This window comes from Ammodytes marinus (genome assembly GCF_949987685.1).
Source record: "Ammodytes marinus genome assembly, chromosome: 22".
Classification (NCBI taxonomy): domain Eukaryota; kingdom Metazoa; phylum Chordata; class Actinopteri; order Uranoscopiformes; family Ammodytidae; genus Ammodytes; species Ammodytes marinus.
In genome coordinates, this window is record NC_137226.1 from 8,012,771 (window position 1) to 8,028,736 (window position 15,966).

The 15,966-nt window shown below is 42.6% G+C and overlaps 1 protein-coding gene across 1 annotated transcript; it reads right to left on the reverse strand.

Moving 5' to 3' along the window:
- Positions 1 to 14,322: 14,322 nt before the first annotated feature.
- On the reverse strand, positions 14,323 to 14,894 carry LOC307268499 (uncharacterized protein). Its single transcript, XM_080051158.1, has 2 exons — positions 14,801 to 14,894; positions 14,323 to 14,695 (listed from the first exon to the last, which is right to left on the reverse strand). Exons 1-2 carry the CDS (start codon positions 14,825 to 14,827, stop codon positions 14,342 to 14,344), a joined length of 381 nt encoding a protein of 126 aa, XP_079907284.1. The 5' UTR covers positions 14,828 to 14,894; the 3' UTR covers positions 14,323 to 14,341.
- Between the last annotated feature and the right edge of the window lie 1,072 nt (positions 14,895 to 15,966).

The following is a 15,966-nucleotide window of genomic DNA, read 5'->3' on the forward strand; positions in this document are numbered from 1 at the left end:
GGGATGCACCGATCCACTATTTTTAGTTCCGATTCCGATATCTGGGTTTTGGATATCGGAATATTATCGGATGTTATGTGTAAGGCTAGGAAGGCTTAAGCAATTATTATTTAAAAGAGCAAGAAATATACACAAATGCATTAGGGCCGGCCCGAATAATTTGAATATCCAAAAACGTGTTTGTTAAGTTTGTATTAGAAGCTCAATTCAGTATTCCAAATATTATTATTTTTTTTGCACAAGTAGCTTAAACTGCAATATATGTTGTCAGCAAATATTACTACTCAGATATACACGTTATATATACAACAATTGTTAAAATATAAATGTAATGCTCATTTCAAATAAATTATCAAATTATTTGAACTTTGACCTACTTGGCCACCGTCCTTTCAAAGAGCAGCAACCGGTGATACACCAGCTGTTGGCTATGTGACATTGTCAGAGCGAGGCAAAGTAAAAGCGGCACCAAGCGCAGTAGGAAGACAGAATGGGAGGAAGAATATCAGCATATGTGTTTCCCTTAACTTTATACCACAGCATTAGCGTGATCTCGGAAGGGAAAGCAGTGCTCGGCGAAATGCTAACATTAGCTTAGCTTAGCTGTTTGTTTACATTCCCTATGCAGCGCTGCTATTGCCAATCAACAGCGACTGCCTTGCATCATAGGAATACGCGGCCAATAATGGATATAATATGGACACAAAAGACTATCAATATTGTATCTTTTGTATGGATTTATAAATCCCCGAAAATGCATGTTCCAGGATTGATTGATAAGCTCCTTTAAGATAAGATGGCACAGCTGATTTGGAACGGAACAACAGCTCTGTTTGCTTACATGGGAAAAAGTAAGAAACTCCGACTTTGGTGTGTTTTTCTAGAACGAGTATTCGAATCCTCTCTCCCTCCACCGAACGTCGGCATCTGCTCGCGCGGGGCTCTCGCTCTTTCATAGTTAAAATAAAATAAAATAAATAAATAAATACAAAAATATATATATTAATTTTTTTATTATTGTTTTTTTTTTTATCGGATTTTATATCGGAGCTGTCAGTCCGATATCCGATCTGTAGATTTCGCCCATATCGGACCCGATACCGATACTGGATCGGATTGGCCCCATCCCTACTTCAAAGAGACTAAAGTCCGACACCGTCTCACATCTAAAGACAATCAACTCACTAGATATCTGAATTTTTTGTCACAAACCAGGATTTTGCAAAGACAGGAGATCTTGCAAAACCACAAATAGATTCTTTTTGAGATTAGGATTATTTCAACACCTGCTACCGGGGCTAAAAAGTGATTTCAGTTAAATAAAACAATTTTTTTTTAGCAGGTACGGTATAGTGGACTGGGTTCACTTTAATCTTTACCACGTAAATATATATACAAGTATATGCCCTCATCACGTAAATGTCATGCCTGATCTGTTATAAACTGCAAACGAAGTTAAAAAAAACATGAAAATGAATTCATAGGCTACGGTAGAGCCGAGCGTGGGACATCCCGTTACACCAAAAAAATGCCAATTAGTCGTATAGTGATAACAGAGTTGTCAAACTACTGAATTACCAGTTTTCCAAATTTGCCTCCACAAGTGACTGGGAGAAGAAACAGCGATACAAATTGAATACTTGGATCACTTTATAGTACATCACCTGGGTTGTTAGAGAACATTTAATTTGGGAGAGAGAGAGGAATTTGTCGTTCCTTTTGTACAATAAGTAAAAACAGATTTTGGCTGCTAAGTTTTAAGTAGCACAATTCTCCCCCATGTTAATGCATTCCTCTCTCAGCAAAGCCCGTAGCCCGTAGCTGCTCCTTAAGACGATGTTGTATGTAATAGGGCTGCTTTGGAGGAGCTTCTCCCCCAGCTGCCGTGCTAATTGAGGTGCAGAGACAAGCCCCAGCCAGATGGAAGAAAGATGCCGCAAATTGATTCCTCGCATTCGTCTTCATTAAGGTCTCGGCTCTGGGGCTTTGTGAAAAGAATGTGTGGTATAGGGAAAGAGATAGGGAAGAAAGGGAGAGTAAGAGAGGAAAAGCAGGGCAGAAGAGACCCCCCCTCCAGCCCTGAGGACTGTGCTCTGATGAGGTAAATCCTGACTTTCTAAAACAGTGTGTGAACTCCCGATGGTGTGTATATGTGTTTCTGTGCGTGGCAAACAAGGAGGAAAAGAAAAATAAACCATGTGCTCCACTCATTCTCTGTCAAAGACACTTCAGCATGTACTATAACTTCAGGGAGGCAGCTATCCACCCTGCCCCCTCTGCCTTCCTCCCTTTTATTTTTTACCCTTTTGTGACCCAGACCTCTGGATCAGACCCCACCTTCACTCAGCCTCCAGCGGTGCCCAGCTAGCTCTTTGCCACTTTCAATTACTGTATGTGTTAGCAGTTTCCACTAACAAGGGGCCCCAGAAGGTGCAATTCGCCATAGAAGCATGTGAGGAATAGGCAGATCTTTCCTACCCCCATTGTCCATGACAGCGTTAGTTTCCATTAGGTGTGCAACAGATCACAAAACCCACGGTTCGGATCCTATAAGGGTTTTTAAGTCATTGATCTGATACATGTTTGGTTCATCAACTGCAACAACAAGGCTTATATAAAAAAAATTCAAATCATTTTGTTATATTTTATTTTAAACATGGACAGTGAACAAATAAGAAGCCTGCTTCCACATCCGCATACATACAACTCAGCTGTGGATGTCCATCCAATGTTTGAATAGTATTTTAATACTATCTTGCAAAAACTTCACATGGCAACCCAGACCACAGCTTCACCTGTTGACCACATCCACTTTTTAAGCACCTGTCCCATATTTGTCTCACTGACAGTGCCAATGATGCAGCGTCTGCAATTACCAGGCAACATACAGTAGGAAGAATGATCCGTCACTTCCACAAATTACATTCCCCATACTTAATGGGCCCCATGTTTATGTAACGATCCCCTCAAATTCTCACCGTGGGAGCACTAACACTCTGTCTTCCTGCCACGCGCCGAGACTCCAAACATCCCTCACAGCATGTTAGAACCTAAGGATAAAAATGGACGACAACCTCACACTCAGACCGAATGAAAAATGATCATGTCAGCATTTTTTTGGGGGGCGGAGAAGGAGTTCCTTCTGCATCACAAATATGTAAGCAAAAAAAAAATCTGAGAATTTGTCAACGGTGATAAGCTTTTGGAGTGTACTGCATGGCGGTTACATGAGCAGGGAATTGTGGGTGGGATGGGCCGACAGGTATAGGCAGGGGCACGAGCACTATTGTCGGGGTTGCTGAAGGAAGGTGGGAGGTTGGCAGGGTGGGCAGGGGTTGCCATTTGACGTCTCATCTGTTATTCGTGCCACGTTAGCTGGATTATGTGACGCCTTGTACTTTGAAGGGGAGGGGGGTTACTTAGGCCTGTCACCAAGCTGTCTGGAAGGGCTTTTTCATTTCACTGTGTCTACCTCACCCCTACTTTCTCTCTCTAACACACAACCCTCCTTTTCTTTCCTTGTCAACCTCACCCTTCTCACCCGTCCTGTGTCATCCTATCAGAGGGACAAATCCCTGTTTCTCTTTTCTCTTGGTCCATCCATCCATCCATCCATCCATCCACAGTCCTCCCTTCCCCCCTCTTTCCTTGGCTCTGCTTTTCCTCTGTTCTGCTGTGACATTAAGCAGCTTACTGCATGTCTTGTTGCGGGCTTACAGTGTGCTGGACGCAGAGTTTTACTGTCACTCTGTATATACAGGTACTTTGTGAGTCAGAGCCTTTGTGACTACTTCCACTATGCAGGCTTCTGTGCTTTTCATATCTGACTGAAACCTTGTAACATGCAGGGAATTTCACAGGCATATGGAGCTGATGCTATTCTTTTTTTCTGTGTTTATATAAAGCTGTCATATTTTCTCTTTTGCTCTGACTAATCTGCTGAATGTACGTCGTTGCCAACTCTTCCAATTCGCATCAGGGACATGGTTATTATTGAGCTATATCTCTTTTTGGAACTAAAAATATTTTCACCGATTGCAATGTGCTTTAATAGGAATAGAAATCTCCAAAAAGAAGGAACAACATTCAGAAGGCAAACTTAAGGTATCTGTTTTTTGTTTTCTGGTAATACTGTAAGCCTGGAACAATATTGTTTTTTATTTCACACATTTCTCTCTAGTGAGCAGATTTGATCAAAACATCTCACAGAGGTTTCATGCAGTTGGCAGTGCATCTCAAATTGACTGACAACTATCCTGGTAGCATTTATACAGACTTAAAGTTGCAGGCTGTGTCTTGTCTCCTGCGAGCCTGGAGCTGGCAGGTATGCTTAGCATCGAGCATTTCATATAAATACTCTCAATATGCTCAGATCGTGCAGTTATTTTTTCCTGTTACCTCTACACTTCACTTTGTATCGGTTTTGTGCGAAAGCCCCCTGGTGATGATGCTACAATGCAAATGAGTATTTCTCCATAGCCTGATTGATTACTGGAGCTGGCTGGAGGATCATCGGATATTGTAGAAATACAGAAATGCTAGAAATTTTATTACATATTACGGGTTGTATAGACATGGGAAGGTAAGTCTATCTGCATGGCATCATTAAAATGCAAGGCAATACACATAACCCTTAGCCCATACAACATAAGAAATAATACATAAGAAAATATTATAAAAAAACTGATAAGTTCAATGTATGATATACATTGGTTTCGGCCTCCAAAATCCTGTATGGTCTGCATTGTGCTGTTAGTACAATAACATCCCAAGAAAACTAAAACCCATAAAAAACAGCTATTTATTCTTATAGTCCAAAATGAGCTCAGAAACTGTTTTTCCCCTCCTTAACTAAGTATTTTTGTGGTGTGTGTGTACATACATTAACATTGTAAATGTATTTATTTTCATCTTCATCTTTTCTCACGTTCTCTGTCTGCTTTCCTAGTGTTTTCTTTTTTCAATTCAGCTTTTCTTTGTTCCTTACTTGTTCTTCCTCCAACTATTCAATGTATGCCAAAGCCTCGGGCTCAGATGTATAGTCCCTGCTTGTGCATTTTAAATTTCATTTGATATAATGCCTGGAGATTTGGCAGCCCTTTTCAATGCAAAAGCCCCCATCCCTGTGCCTTTGGAGCTGACTTCAGAACAGCTTTTCATCTCTCTAGGGCCTCTGGGCTGCTACATGAACACCTACTTACATACCCACAAGGGCATCTGGGTGACCTTACCATATAGCTTACTACAGAAATTACTAACTTCCTTCTTTTCTGATTATGTCAACTTTGGGGTGTCTTTCTTTTGCTCTTCCTCCGATCATCCTTTTCTCTGGCTTCTTTCACTTTCCCATTTGTTCCAACATCCACTGTTAATTGTCTTCTTTGAACCATTATTTGTATTAAAGGTGCAGTCAGCGATGTCTGGTGCAGTCAGCCCTTCACTGACATGCTCAGTCAGTGAAGGGCTGATTCTGTGAACCACTGCAGGATTCATTTAATGTACTCCTTCATTTTCCCAGCTTGTCTGTCTTGACCTCTTCTTGTTTCTTGTTCTCTTTTACTTTACTACCCACCTCTATATTCATACGGAGAGGAAACAGTATTATTTTTTCAAACCACCTTTTTATTCTTCCCTGTCTTCTCTTTTCTTCTTTTTCTGTCTATGCAGAGGGAAGAGTGAAAGGTGAAGGCAATGAATGCATTGGCCTACATGACTGCCCAGACCCTTGCCCTGCCTTAGGGGATCCCTCTCCCGCAACAATCACATATACACTCACATATATTCAGAAAAGGGTGAAAAATGAGAATGAAACCAATCTCAATTCCTATACTGTACATTCCTCAATCGGTGCAAAGTGTTGCCCTCTGATCTAGGGACATGTGCTAAAGCTTGTGCGAAGAAATACAACATTTAATGAAAGACAGTGCCACAGGGAAGACAAGATTACTTAACAAAAAAGTATTAAAAGAGTCAGGGGTCATATAAAGTGTCCCGAGGTCTTTATTTCTCTACAAAGGATTGCTAGTTGAGATTGCAGACAGAGAGGGGCAGAGCTGACAGGGCAGGGATGCAAGCTGCCATCCAGAGCGCACTCACTTATACACAGACGATCATGCACTGCAATTTCAAACACCAACACAACTACTTCTATAAGCCGATAAGTACATTCTCAAAGACAGATTTTAAAAGGTTGTTTACATAGTTTTAGATGAAGGAGGTATTAAAGCAGAAGCACGCACACACACACACACACACCGCTTCCCCTTTTCACTCAAAAGCTCTCAAAAACAAACATGGACTTTGAAAAGTGACCTAATTAGCAGGGTAATCTATTTGCAATTAACTGTGTCGTCTCTGTTGGAGAAACAGCAGACAGATGTTTCATTAGTGTTGGTGAAGAAAACTACAAACAGACGCTGGGGGTCAATAGTCTGGGGAGAAGTACTTTATGATGATATAATGCACCGCACAGTGCACATGTTTCGTTTGTGTAGAGGGTATATCTATACATACAGTCTGACTATTCTCTAAATATTAGCATTCAGTTGTGGACATTATTGTTTATGTTTCACAGTGTGATGTGTAAAATGCACTTGTGGAGTCAAAATCAGTATTAAGTGGTCTCATTAATGAAAAAACTATATCCGGCAATCATAATTTCTTACTAATTTCATTATTACTTGCTGATAGTAGTAATTTATTAGAGCTTCTGACTCTGACCTTTTAAATAAATCTAATTAACTTAACCTCTCCTGAGGGGGGTTGTTGTCAGTAACGGCAACAAATGTACATGATGCAAAAGTGTATGTGTAACGGCTGGATCAGGAGGACACAGGCGCGGAGACAGTAACAGTTTAAAGAAGATTTATTTTGGAAGTAACCAGCAGGGGGTTAGGACCGTGATCCGGGGGGGATGCTAGCTGTCATGGGGCTCCAGGGAGAGCAACGGGGCAAGTCCAGGGAGCTGAGTGTGAGCAGGCTAGAGCAGGCAGGCAGAGGGGTCCGGGAGGAAGTGCTGGCGGGCGAGGGCTGGAGCTGGTGGCTGGAGTCAGGCCGGGAGAGCTGTGGCAGAAAAAACAGGACTCACGCGCCCCACACACATCCTGCGTCTACCTCTGGAGCGCGTCGCGTTACCTTACTGCTGCCTCTCTCGGACTTTTCTCGGACACACATGCAACGTCTCAGCTGCTGCTGCAGCGCTGCTTCTAAAAGCCCTATCTTTCCACATAGAGTTTTCATAGATAATTCCCATTAAAAATGAAGTTCTTTCATGTCATCTATGATGCATATGATTTATATTGAGTCTGGACAGTAATCCGTGCGCCCCATTGCCATTTTTTTTCTTTTTTTTTGCCATATGTTCGCTTGTTGGAAGTTTTATTTTGAAGGGGACACACCAGGAAATGGTGAAACTACAGCGAAAGCTGCCAGTATGAAGTCAATATGACTCTCAGCCAGTATTTCAAAAATCACTTTACTGATTTATACGGGAGAGAGAGAGGGGGGTGTGGTCGGGGAAGAACAAGGCCGTAGACACAGATAGAGCAACGGAAAACTGTTGCGCTCATCATGATCTTTTTTATTTCTTCACTATATTGGATCTCTATATGTGTCATTTATCCAAAAATGAAATGCCAGAACTAATTGAAAATTAGGTTTTAAATCCCTCGGATTTTGATTGCACAATTAAATCGTGAAATAAAGGGATTATTCGCGTATACGACTGAGGGATGTTTTATTTTGAAATAAACACACCGGATAAACGTGTAACTAGAGTGAATGCTGCTGGTATGACTGTCAGTAGAGTATTTCTCTATCAGTTAAAGCACAGAGACGCGAGAGAGACGCGCTGCTCTCAGAAAAAAATAGGCGAGCCTCCTGAGGTGAAGGGGAGCGTCGCTGCAGACGTGCCTCCGACGCGCCTCAGCAGTGCGTCTGAGGTTGGATGTGTGCTCGCTCTACGTTGATTTCACAGTCTGTGACCAAAAGTCAGACGCAGACGCGAGGTAGACGCGCAGTAGAGGTAGGATGTGTGTGGGGCGCGTTAGCCAGGAAAAATGCAAAAAGCGGCGCTGCAAACAGGTTAGCTTAGAGAGAGGACTGACTGTGTGGAAACAGAATCTACAATCTGGCAGTGTCTGGAAGGTAGGGCCGGGTATATGAAGAGCAGTTGATTGATGATTGATGGCAGCTGTGAATGCCGGTGATTGACTCCAGCACACCTGACTCCAACCCTGCAATTAGACCAGCACACAGACAAGGGTAAAAGGGAAAAAACAACACAAGGCCTAGAGGCCCAGGCAGGATCATGACAGTATGTCTTCTTTTCATCCTATTTCACACTATAAATACTCATTGTCCATCGCATTTTATGTGCTGCTCCTCCCCTTCAAACATTTCAACATGCATCATCAATTTTACAGTATAGTGTTGAATAAAAAGGGACTCTGATTCGTATTCACTTTTATATAGCCTACTATTGATTTGATTTTCAAAAGGGCATTTCCACAACTAACTTTCTTTTTACTGAGAACTAAATGATTTCTAAATTTGGGACATTCATCATTACAGTACACTGTACTGTGCCAATCTTATTCCCCTACATCTGACCTAACTATTGATATAGCATGTTCATACATTTTTAAAGATTTTAACCCTTTAAATCACAGGTTTTGTCAGGATACCAGCATGTTTTTAGAAGGAAAAAACATCACGTGTGTGTGTGTCTGTACACATGAATACACAGTGGCAAACAAATGCACATACATGACACATCCTCAACATTTTACCCTTAAATGCAATCGAGTGTCCTCTCTTCTTCTTCTCTGCTTCTTTGCAGTGTGTCATTGCCATTTAAAATAAACAGAAAGTAGGACAGAGATGAAACAAATCCTCTATATAGTTCCCCATAAAATGCTGTAGAATATTAAGTGTACACCTTGCTCACTTACAGTAATATAATAAAATTCCTTAATGAAAAAACAGATATGAGAGGAGGAGACGGGGGAAAGGAAAGTGGATAGAGAATAACCAACTGAATACAGAGAAGCGAACTGCGGAAAAGTGTGAATTAAGTGAGTGAAATAACAAAACACCAAAAAAAGAGAGCTTGGCAATACAAAAAGACATAACAACGCATATAAATTCTTTATCATAACAGCGTCTCTATTTCTGGTCTTCATTTATTTTCAGGTTGTTAATGCGCTTACTCACATTTTGTCAGTTGTATTGCCTTTATAGGGCTAAATATATTTGTACTCAAGGATTGTAGCAAACTGTTATCACTCTAAGTGACTGTCTTCTTCTCCGATTTGATTTGATTTGCTTTGCTTTATGAGACCGTGAGCCAATGTAGCATAAGGAAACGTAATTTAGGAATGACATTTGGCAACAAGACAAGAGAGCAGAAGAGAGAATGAAAGATGGTTAAGTAAAAGAAGCAACAGTAAAATATGTCCTGGTACCTGGAAAAAAGAAAATATTTAAACATCTACATTGTCTGTAGTTGTATTTGATTTACTGACAGACTATTCTTGACTCCAGCAAAGATATCTATTTCAGTCCTATTTAAATTAGATCTGAGTGAAGAAGATGAACTGCTCTCCATCTGGCTTCTTTATTCTCTTCAATATTGAGTCTCTGGAGCCCCAATGCTGTGGATTGGAAAGCAGTTTCCCAGTTTACCCTGGCATATGTGGAAACCACGCCCGGCCGAGCACATCATCCAACCTGCCCCTGGATTGAGATCCCAGAGGATTCGGTGGTTGTTACGCCATATATCGCCAAGCTGCCGAGTCTGGCCGACAGCCACTGTCTGGAGCCTGTTGGTGAACTCGAATCGACCCTTTTTCTATATGCCATAATTTTGTGCACCTCCCACATCCCCACTTTAGTGAGCTCTTTGTGAGAATTACTGTTGTGCAATCGCAAGCAGTAACACATATCTTCACAGACACCATGGTTAGAATTTCTTCCTCCTCATTAGCAGTTTGATGTAGCTTAAGTCTTTGTTGTCACTTAAACTGCATGCATTTTCCCCCAGGTGGGACATTGTCTATTGATAACTACTCTCTTGAAGGTTCTAACCCATTGTTCTGAGACTATGTGTCAATGCAAAAACCTAGCTGTCTGCGCAATGACACACAGTGAGTGTAGATGACAGTGAATTTCTTGTCTAATGTGAAGGCAAGATTACCCTCCTGTGATCACTACATATTTGCTTAGGTCATTATGGACTGGTTTCGCAGACATGGATTAAGCCTAGTTCTGGACTAAATTGTACTTTCAATAGACAATCTCCATTCAACATTCCATTTAGTCCAGGACTAGGCTAAATCCATGTCTGTGAAACTGGCCCATAGTTTCATAAAGATTATCCCACAAACTCAACCACATTTTGGCAAACAAAACAGATGTTCCTGTAAGCCTGTTTTAATTATTTTCTTTATTTTGCTGGATGCACCCCTCATCCCTCTTACGCATAATTGAGACAGAAGGGTAGGGCTGGCTAAATAGACACATGGGCAGATGCACACATGCTCATGGATATTACGGAATTCACCATCTCACCTCAGTTGAGGGGGCTCACTCTGTTAGCGCTGCTCTTGGGAATCACTGACTAACAATGCAAGCTTACACGGCAGCTGACTTTTTGTCATTTGGTGGCAACTGGCACAGAGTGTGACGAAGTAAACCCGCTGGAGGTGATTTGTAATGTTTGAGTTAGTGGATCCTCGTATTAAGGTTTGCTGTCAGATGCACAAGGTCTTCTTTTTCAGTTGCAGCAGAATATCGCCTAAATACAATTGATTTGGTGACGGATAAAGCATTTGGTGACGGATAAAGCATGTGGATGACAAATTGGTACAAAAAGTATAGTTCTGTATTGAATTTTATAGCCAACTTGTCCTGCAGGGCTTTGCTTTGAATATCACAGTCAAATCAGGCTCATAGAAGATAGTTTATGAAGGATTGGAAGGCATGAACAGAGTGCAGACAATGGTTCACCCCACTTTGTGTTTGAACAGGTGGGCAGTGAAAGAACAAATCGCTGTACACCTCAAATGCCAAATTGATCTAGAAATGTATTCATCATGTACATTGCATTGTCTCAAACATAGAGACATATGTCTCCCATTCTGCCATTTTAGGCTCAGACTGGGATCTCTGATTTGGTGATATCATTTTACTTTTCATCCCATTTCTATTAATCTGTTATTTTGCCCCTCACGTTTTTCTCAACAATTTCTCACCATGCTATGTACTTTATTGTACCATGTTCTACCCAAATGTTCAATCTAATTTCCTCATATCATAATTTCTTTTTTGCTATCTTACATCGAGAGGATGCTATAATTCAAAAGTCCTCCTTGTCTTTGTCCAGTTCTCATTCACTCGTTTTCCCATTTCAGAATGTGGGTGGCATCAAATACAATGACATTTTGGGGAAATGCCAAAGTGTCTCTGTCGCTGATCTTTCTGGGCTCTTTGACCACTTCAATCTTCTTTGAACCTCTTCAAGCCCTTAGTTGCAGGGGAAACTTCTTGTGTAGCCTAAGTTCATATTTCTGTTTGATTCACAAAACATCCTTTCACTCAAGTGAGAATTCCCAGATCATAGAATATAATATTGTATCCAGGTATCCTTAATAAAAAAGTAATGATCTTTCTAGAGATTCTGCCCAGTGATCAGACCCGCCTGCTGAATACCCAGCATAATCACTAGGTGAAAAGCTCAGGCCATTGTTTGCACGCTAATAGCTTTCATTTGTCCCTGCCATATTGGTGGGAAATTGAAAAACTCCATTGGGCAGATGAGGATGAGCCATCTTTGGTGCATTCAAAGCGATACCTCTGGTAGTCCAAAATCACCAGGGGAAAAGATTGAAAATCAGCAGTTCTAAGAATGGGCCAGTGGCCACTTTCTATTAATATTAAATTATGATTGAAATCCTTTCAAAACATCACTGGAACATTTAGGTCTGTGTCAAAAGTCACTTGGTCAGTCAGTTGTATGGTTGGTCCGTCAATTGTCTAAAACTTTGGTTAATGACCAATAACCTAAAAAATACAATTCCCCTTAGCCTCAGCTACACTTTTCACTAAGTGCTTATTTTAGATTTCCTACACGATAAATCAAGACCAGGGGCCTCATTTATCAACGGTGCGTACGCACAATAGAGTGCGTACGTGGCTCACTAAGCAACATTTGCGATTTATCAAAAGTATACTTGACGGGAAGAAGTGCGGTGTTCCACGCACAATATAACCCATGCGTACGGACAAAAAGTGGAGAAAGGAGAACTGGCGACTCCAGTCGGCAGATGAATGAAGTACGAGAACGAATGTGTCTGTGTAAAATTAATCGTATTAAGCCATGCATGCATGTCATACATCGGGAGTTCCTTTGCAAAACGGATAAAGCCATTCTTACAATTAATATGCCTCGACCGATTTTTCCATGGAGTGATACAAAAAAACTGATTCTAATATTTAATAGCCTACAAACGGACATATATGAGTGCACATTTAAAACAGATCTACTTTAAAACCTATATTCAGAAATAATTAAAGAATAACCTGCCTTTTAGCGTTTCTGAAGATCGAACTGAGGCACCAAACTAAACGTTTTCCTGTCGCCATATCCCCAGAAGAATATTATTTTCCAAATTGTAAAATAGTGTAAAATCTATGTATTTGTATTTTTCGTTCATTCAACTATTTTCACTTTATGGATGTTTTTCTCATGAATAAAAAACGTGAACAGGGCAAACAATGTGTGATGCTGTTTTTGACTCCTTCTGAAATAGGAGCGCAGAGTTTTAATATGATGTTTTACACATTTCTTTTTTACGGCCGAAGCCTGTTTTTTAATGGTTTTGTTTTTAAGCAGGTCCAACGCGTGGCAAGTACTTGCTGAAATAAAAATAAATAAATGAAATGTTTTGACAACGCAAAGTATTATTTTTATTATAATCATCATCGCCGCGTGTGTTGCTCGGAAATATTTGTCAACAATTAAGTCCATCATTAGGTCCACACCTGTATCTGTTTTGATGCAATTAGCTGGATGGGTATAAAGGCATGCAATTCCAATGCGCAATTACGCGAAATGGCTTATTTAGCATTACTGGAAGATCTGGCACAAAGAAGGATCCGGAGGGAGAGGGTCTTCCACGACCATGACGACCCGTTTTCCAGAAACGATCAATGGCTCATGAGCCGCTACCGACTGCCAAGAGCAGTCCTCCTGAACCTCTGTGCGGCGTTGGGCCCGGCTCTACAGAGGAGCACGCGCCGGAGCAACGCCGTGCCAGTCCCGCTTCAAGTGCTCTCGACCTTAGGATTTCTGGCAACCGGCACTTTTCAGAGGGAACTGGCCGACAGGTCGGGTATTTCGCAGCCAACCCTCAGCCGTGTTATGCCAGACGTGTTAGGAGGAATTATAGGTTTGACACATCTGTATATTCAATTTCCTTACACGGTGGGTGAACAGGCAAATAAAAAAGCGCAATTTGCAGCAATGTCCGGTTTCCCAAATGTAATCGGTGCTATTGACTGCACGCATGTTGCTATAAGGGCGCCAAGTGTGGATGAAAATGTTTTTGTCAATAGAAAGCATTTTCATTCAATGAATGTCCAAATCATTTGTGATGCGGACATGATGATTACAAATGTAGTGGCTCGGTGGCCTGGGTCAACCCATGATTCATTCATTCTGCGACATAGCAGTGTTGGACAGAGACTTGAAGCGGGGGCTGTGTGTGATGGCTGGCTTCTAGGTAAGCCTGATTAATGTATGTGTAAAAAAAACTACATTTTGGTATACTTCAGTGTCTAACCTTTCCTAACGTTGCAGGAGACAGTGGCTATCCCCTCACACAGTGGCTGCTGACCCCTTTCCAAAACCCTCAAACTGAGGACGAAAGGCGGTACAACGTGCGCCACAGCCAAACGCGGGCTATTATAGAACGCACGATCGGCCTCCTCAAGGGCAGGTGGCGTTGCCTCGATGCGTCAGGAGGGAGACTATCCTACAACCCCGTTAAGGTGTGCAGGATAGTTCGGGCCTGTGCAGTCTTGCACAATTTGGCACAACAAAGAGGTGTGCGTCTCCCTCCTGACGCAGATGGTGGGGTTGCCCCTGACCCCGACCCATACCCCCAGGCTTTTGAGCCAAATGTGGCCGCTGTGCGCCAGCGTTTGGCTGTGATGCGTCGCATGTAAAACAAACAAGGTATTGTAGCATTTATTTTATTTTATTTGTTAAGAAATTGTTGCATCGTTTGGTTTATGGCTGACAATACATCCCTGATGCCCTGCAGCTCCCTCACAACATCTCTCACAGCTGCAACGGTCTCCCGCTGCAGCTGCAGGACACTGTCCGTGAGGACTCGGTTGCTGGCCCCGGTTCCGCTGGTGGAGGCACCCACTCCGCCGCTGGTGGAGGCACCCACACCGCCGCTGGTGGAGGCACCCACACCGCCGCTGGTGGAGGCACCCACACCGCCGCTGGTGGAGGCACCCACACCGCCGCTGGTGGAGGCACCCACTCCGCCGCTGGTGGAGGAACGGCTGGTCGAGGCACCGCTGCCGCTGGATGCAGCACCCCCAGCCCCGCTGGTCGAGGCACCGCCGGTCGAGGCACCGCCGCCGCTGGACGCGGCAACCCCGGCCCCGCTGGAACACGTGGCAGCTGTTTTTTTTTTTTTTTGGGGGGGGGGGGGAATAATAAAAAAAATAATTAAAATTCCATGTCTCTTTCTACTCATTTTAAAAAAATCAAATACTAATTACTTACTCGAGTAATCAGGTGGCCCACACGCATCAGTGTCACCTTCCCCCTCAGAGACCACGCCGCACAGTAGGGATTCCCCTATAATGCTGGCCATCCTCTCATCATTGGGGGTCAGCTCCGGTGTTCCCGTTCCCCCTCCCGTGGCCGTCACGCTCCGGCGATGAAGCGCCAGGCGCTTTTTGGCATCAACTTTCAGGTCCGACCACTTTTTTTTAATTTCGGACACTGTCCGACCCTCGGACGCCGAGGCATTGACAGCGTCCGCCACCAATTGCCACTCTCTGGCCTTTTTCGCGTTTGTAATTCCACTACCGTGGCTACCAAATAATATATATTTTTTTTTTCCACTTCAGTGATTAGCGCCTCCACCTCGCACTGTGTAAAATTTCGCTTCTTCGTCTTTTTCTCCGCCATGATTTCATGAATGAATATTCATTTAGGGCGTTCCTATGACTATTTATAGGCAATTATGGGCGTGAAATTAAGCCTTCAAAGCTGCGCCACATTTAGTATTGATTGTGATTTACGAAGGGACACAGGCGTAGGACGTGCGTGCGCACTGCTTCATAAATCGGAAAATATCTTTCGCACGCACTGCCCTAAATCCTACGAAAGCAACCTTCTAACGCAAATCCTACGCAAAGTTTGATAAATGAGGCCCCTGAACATGGTAAACATTAAACTTGCTAAACATAATAATGTTAGCATTATTTAGCTAAAAACACAGCTGTGCCCAAGAACACACCTAAGAAACTTACAGCAGCAAGCATGGCTATTGACTCTTGTAGAATGTCTCTTACCTCTCCTTTGCAGATATGTATGTCCACATGCTATACATTGTATTGGCATGGAAGGTCAAGAGAAACACTGGTGAAGGGGTGAACACACAGTGTCTGGACAAACACACAATGTAGCCCCCCCAGATCAATATTCACATGTACTATGTGGTCAGCTCATGGTCTACAAAACAGCATATCCTCAAGGTGTGATAAACGCAGGTAGATAATCATGAGCTTCTTGACTCGCATGGACGTCTTACATTTTATGTCAATTACTTGCCGAGTGGAGCTGTCTGCTATAAACGCTGTCAATCAATATTCCCGGCAGCTTCTGTTATGGCTGCTGTTGAATAACAGTAAGCGGACCCCACCTATCCCCACCTATCTGCT

Excerpts from the sequence above, each read along its gene's own strand:
- LOC307268499 (XM_080051158.1), bottom strand. The coding sequence starts at position 14,827 with ATGCGTGTGGGCCACCTGATTACTCGA. Across the intron at positions 14,696-14,800 it reads TGGGCCACCTGATTACTCGA|CTGCCACGTGTTCCAGCGGG; the intron begins GTAAGTAATTAG and ends AAAAAAAAACAG.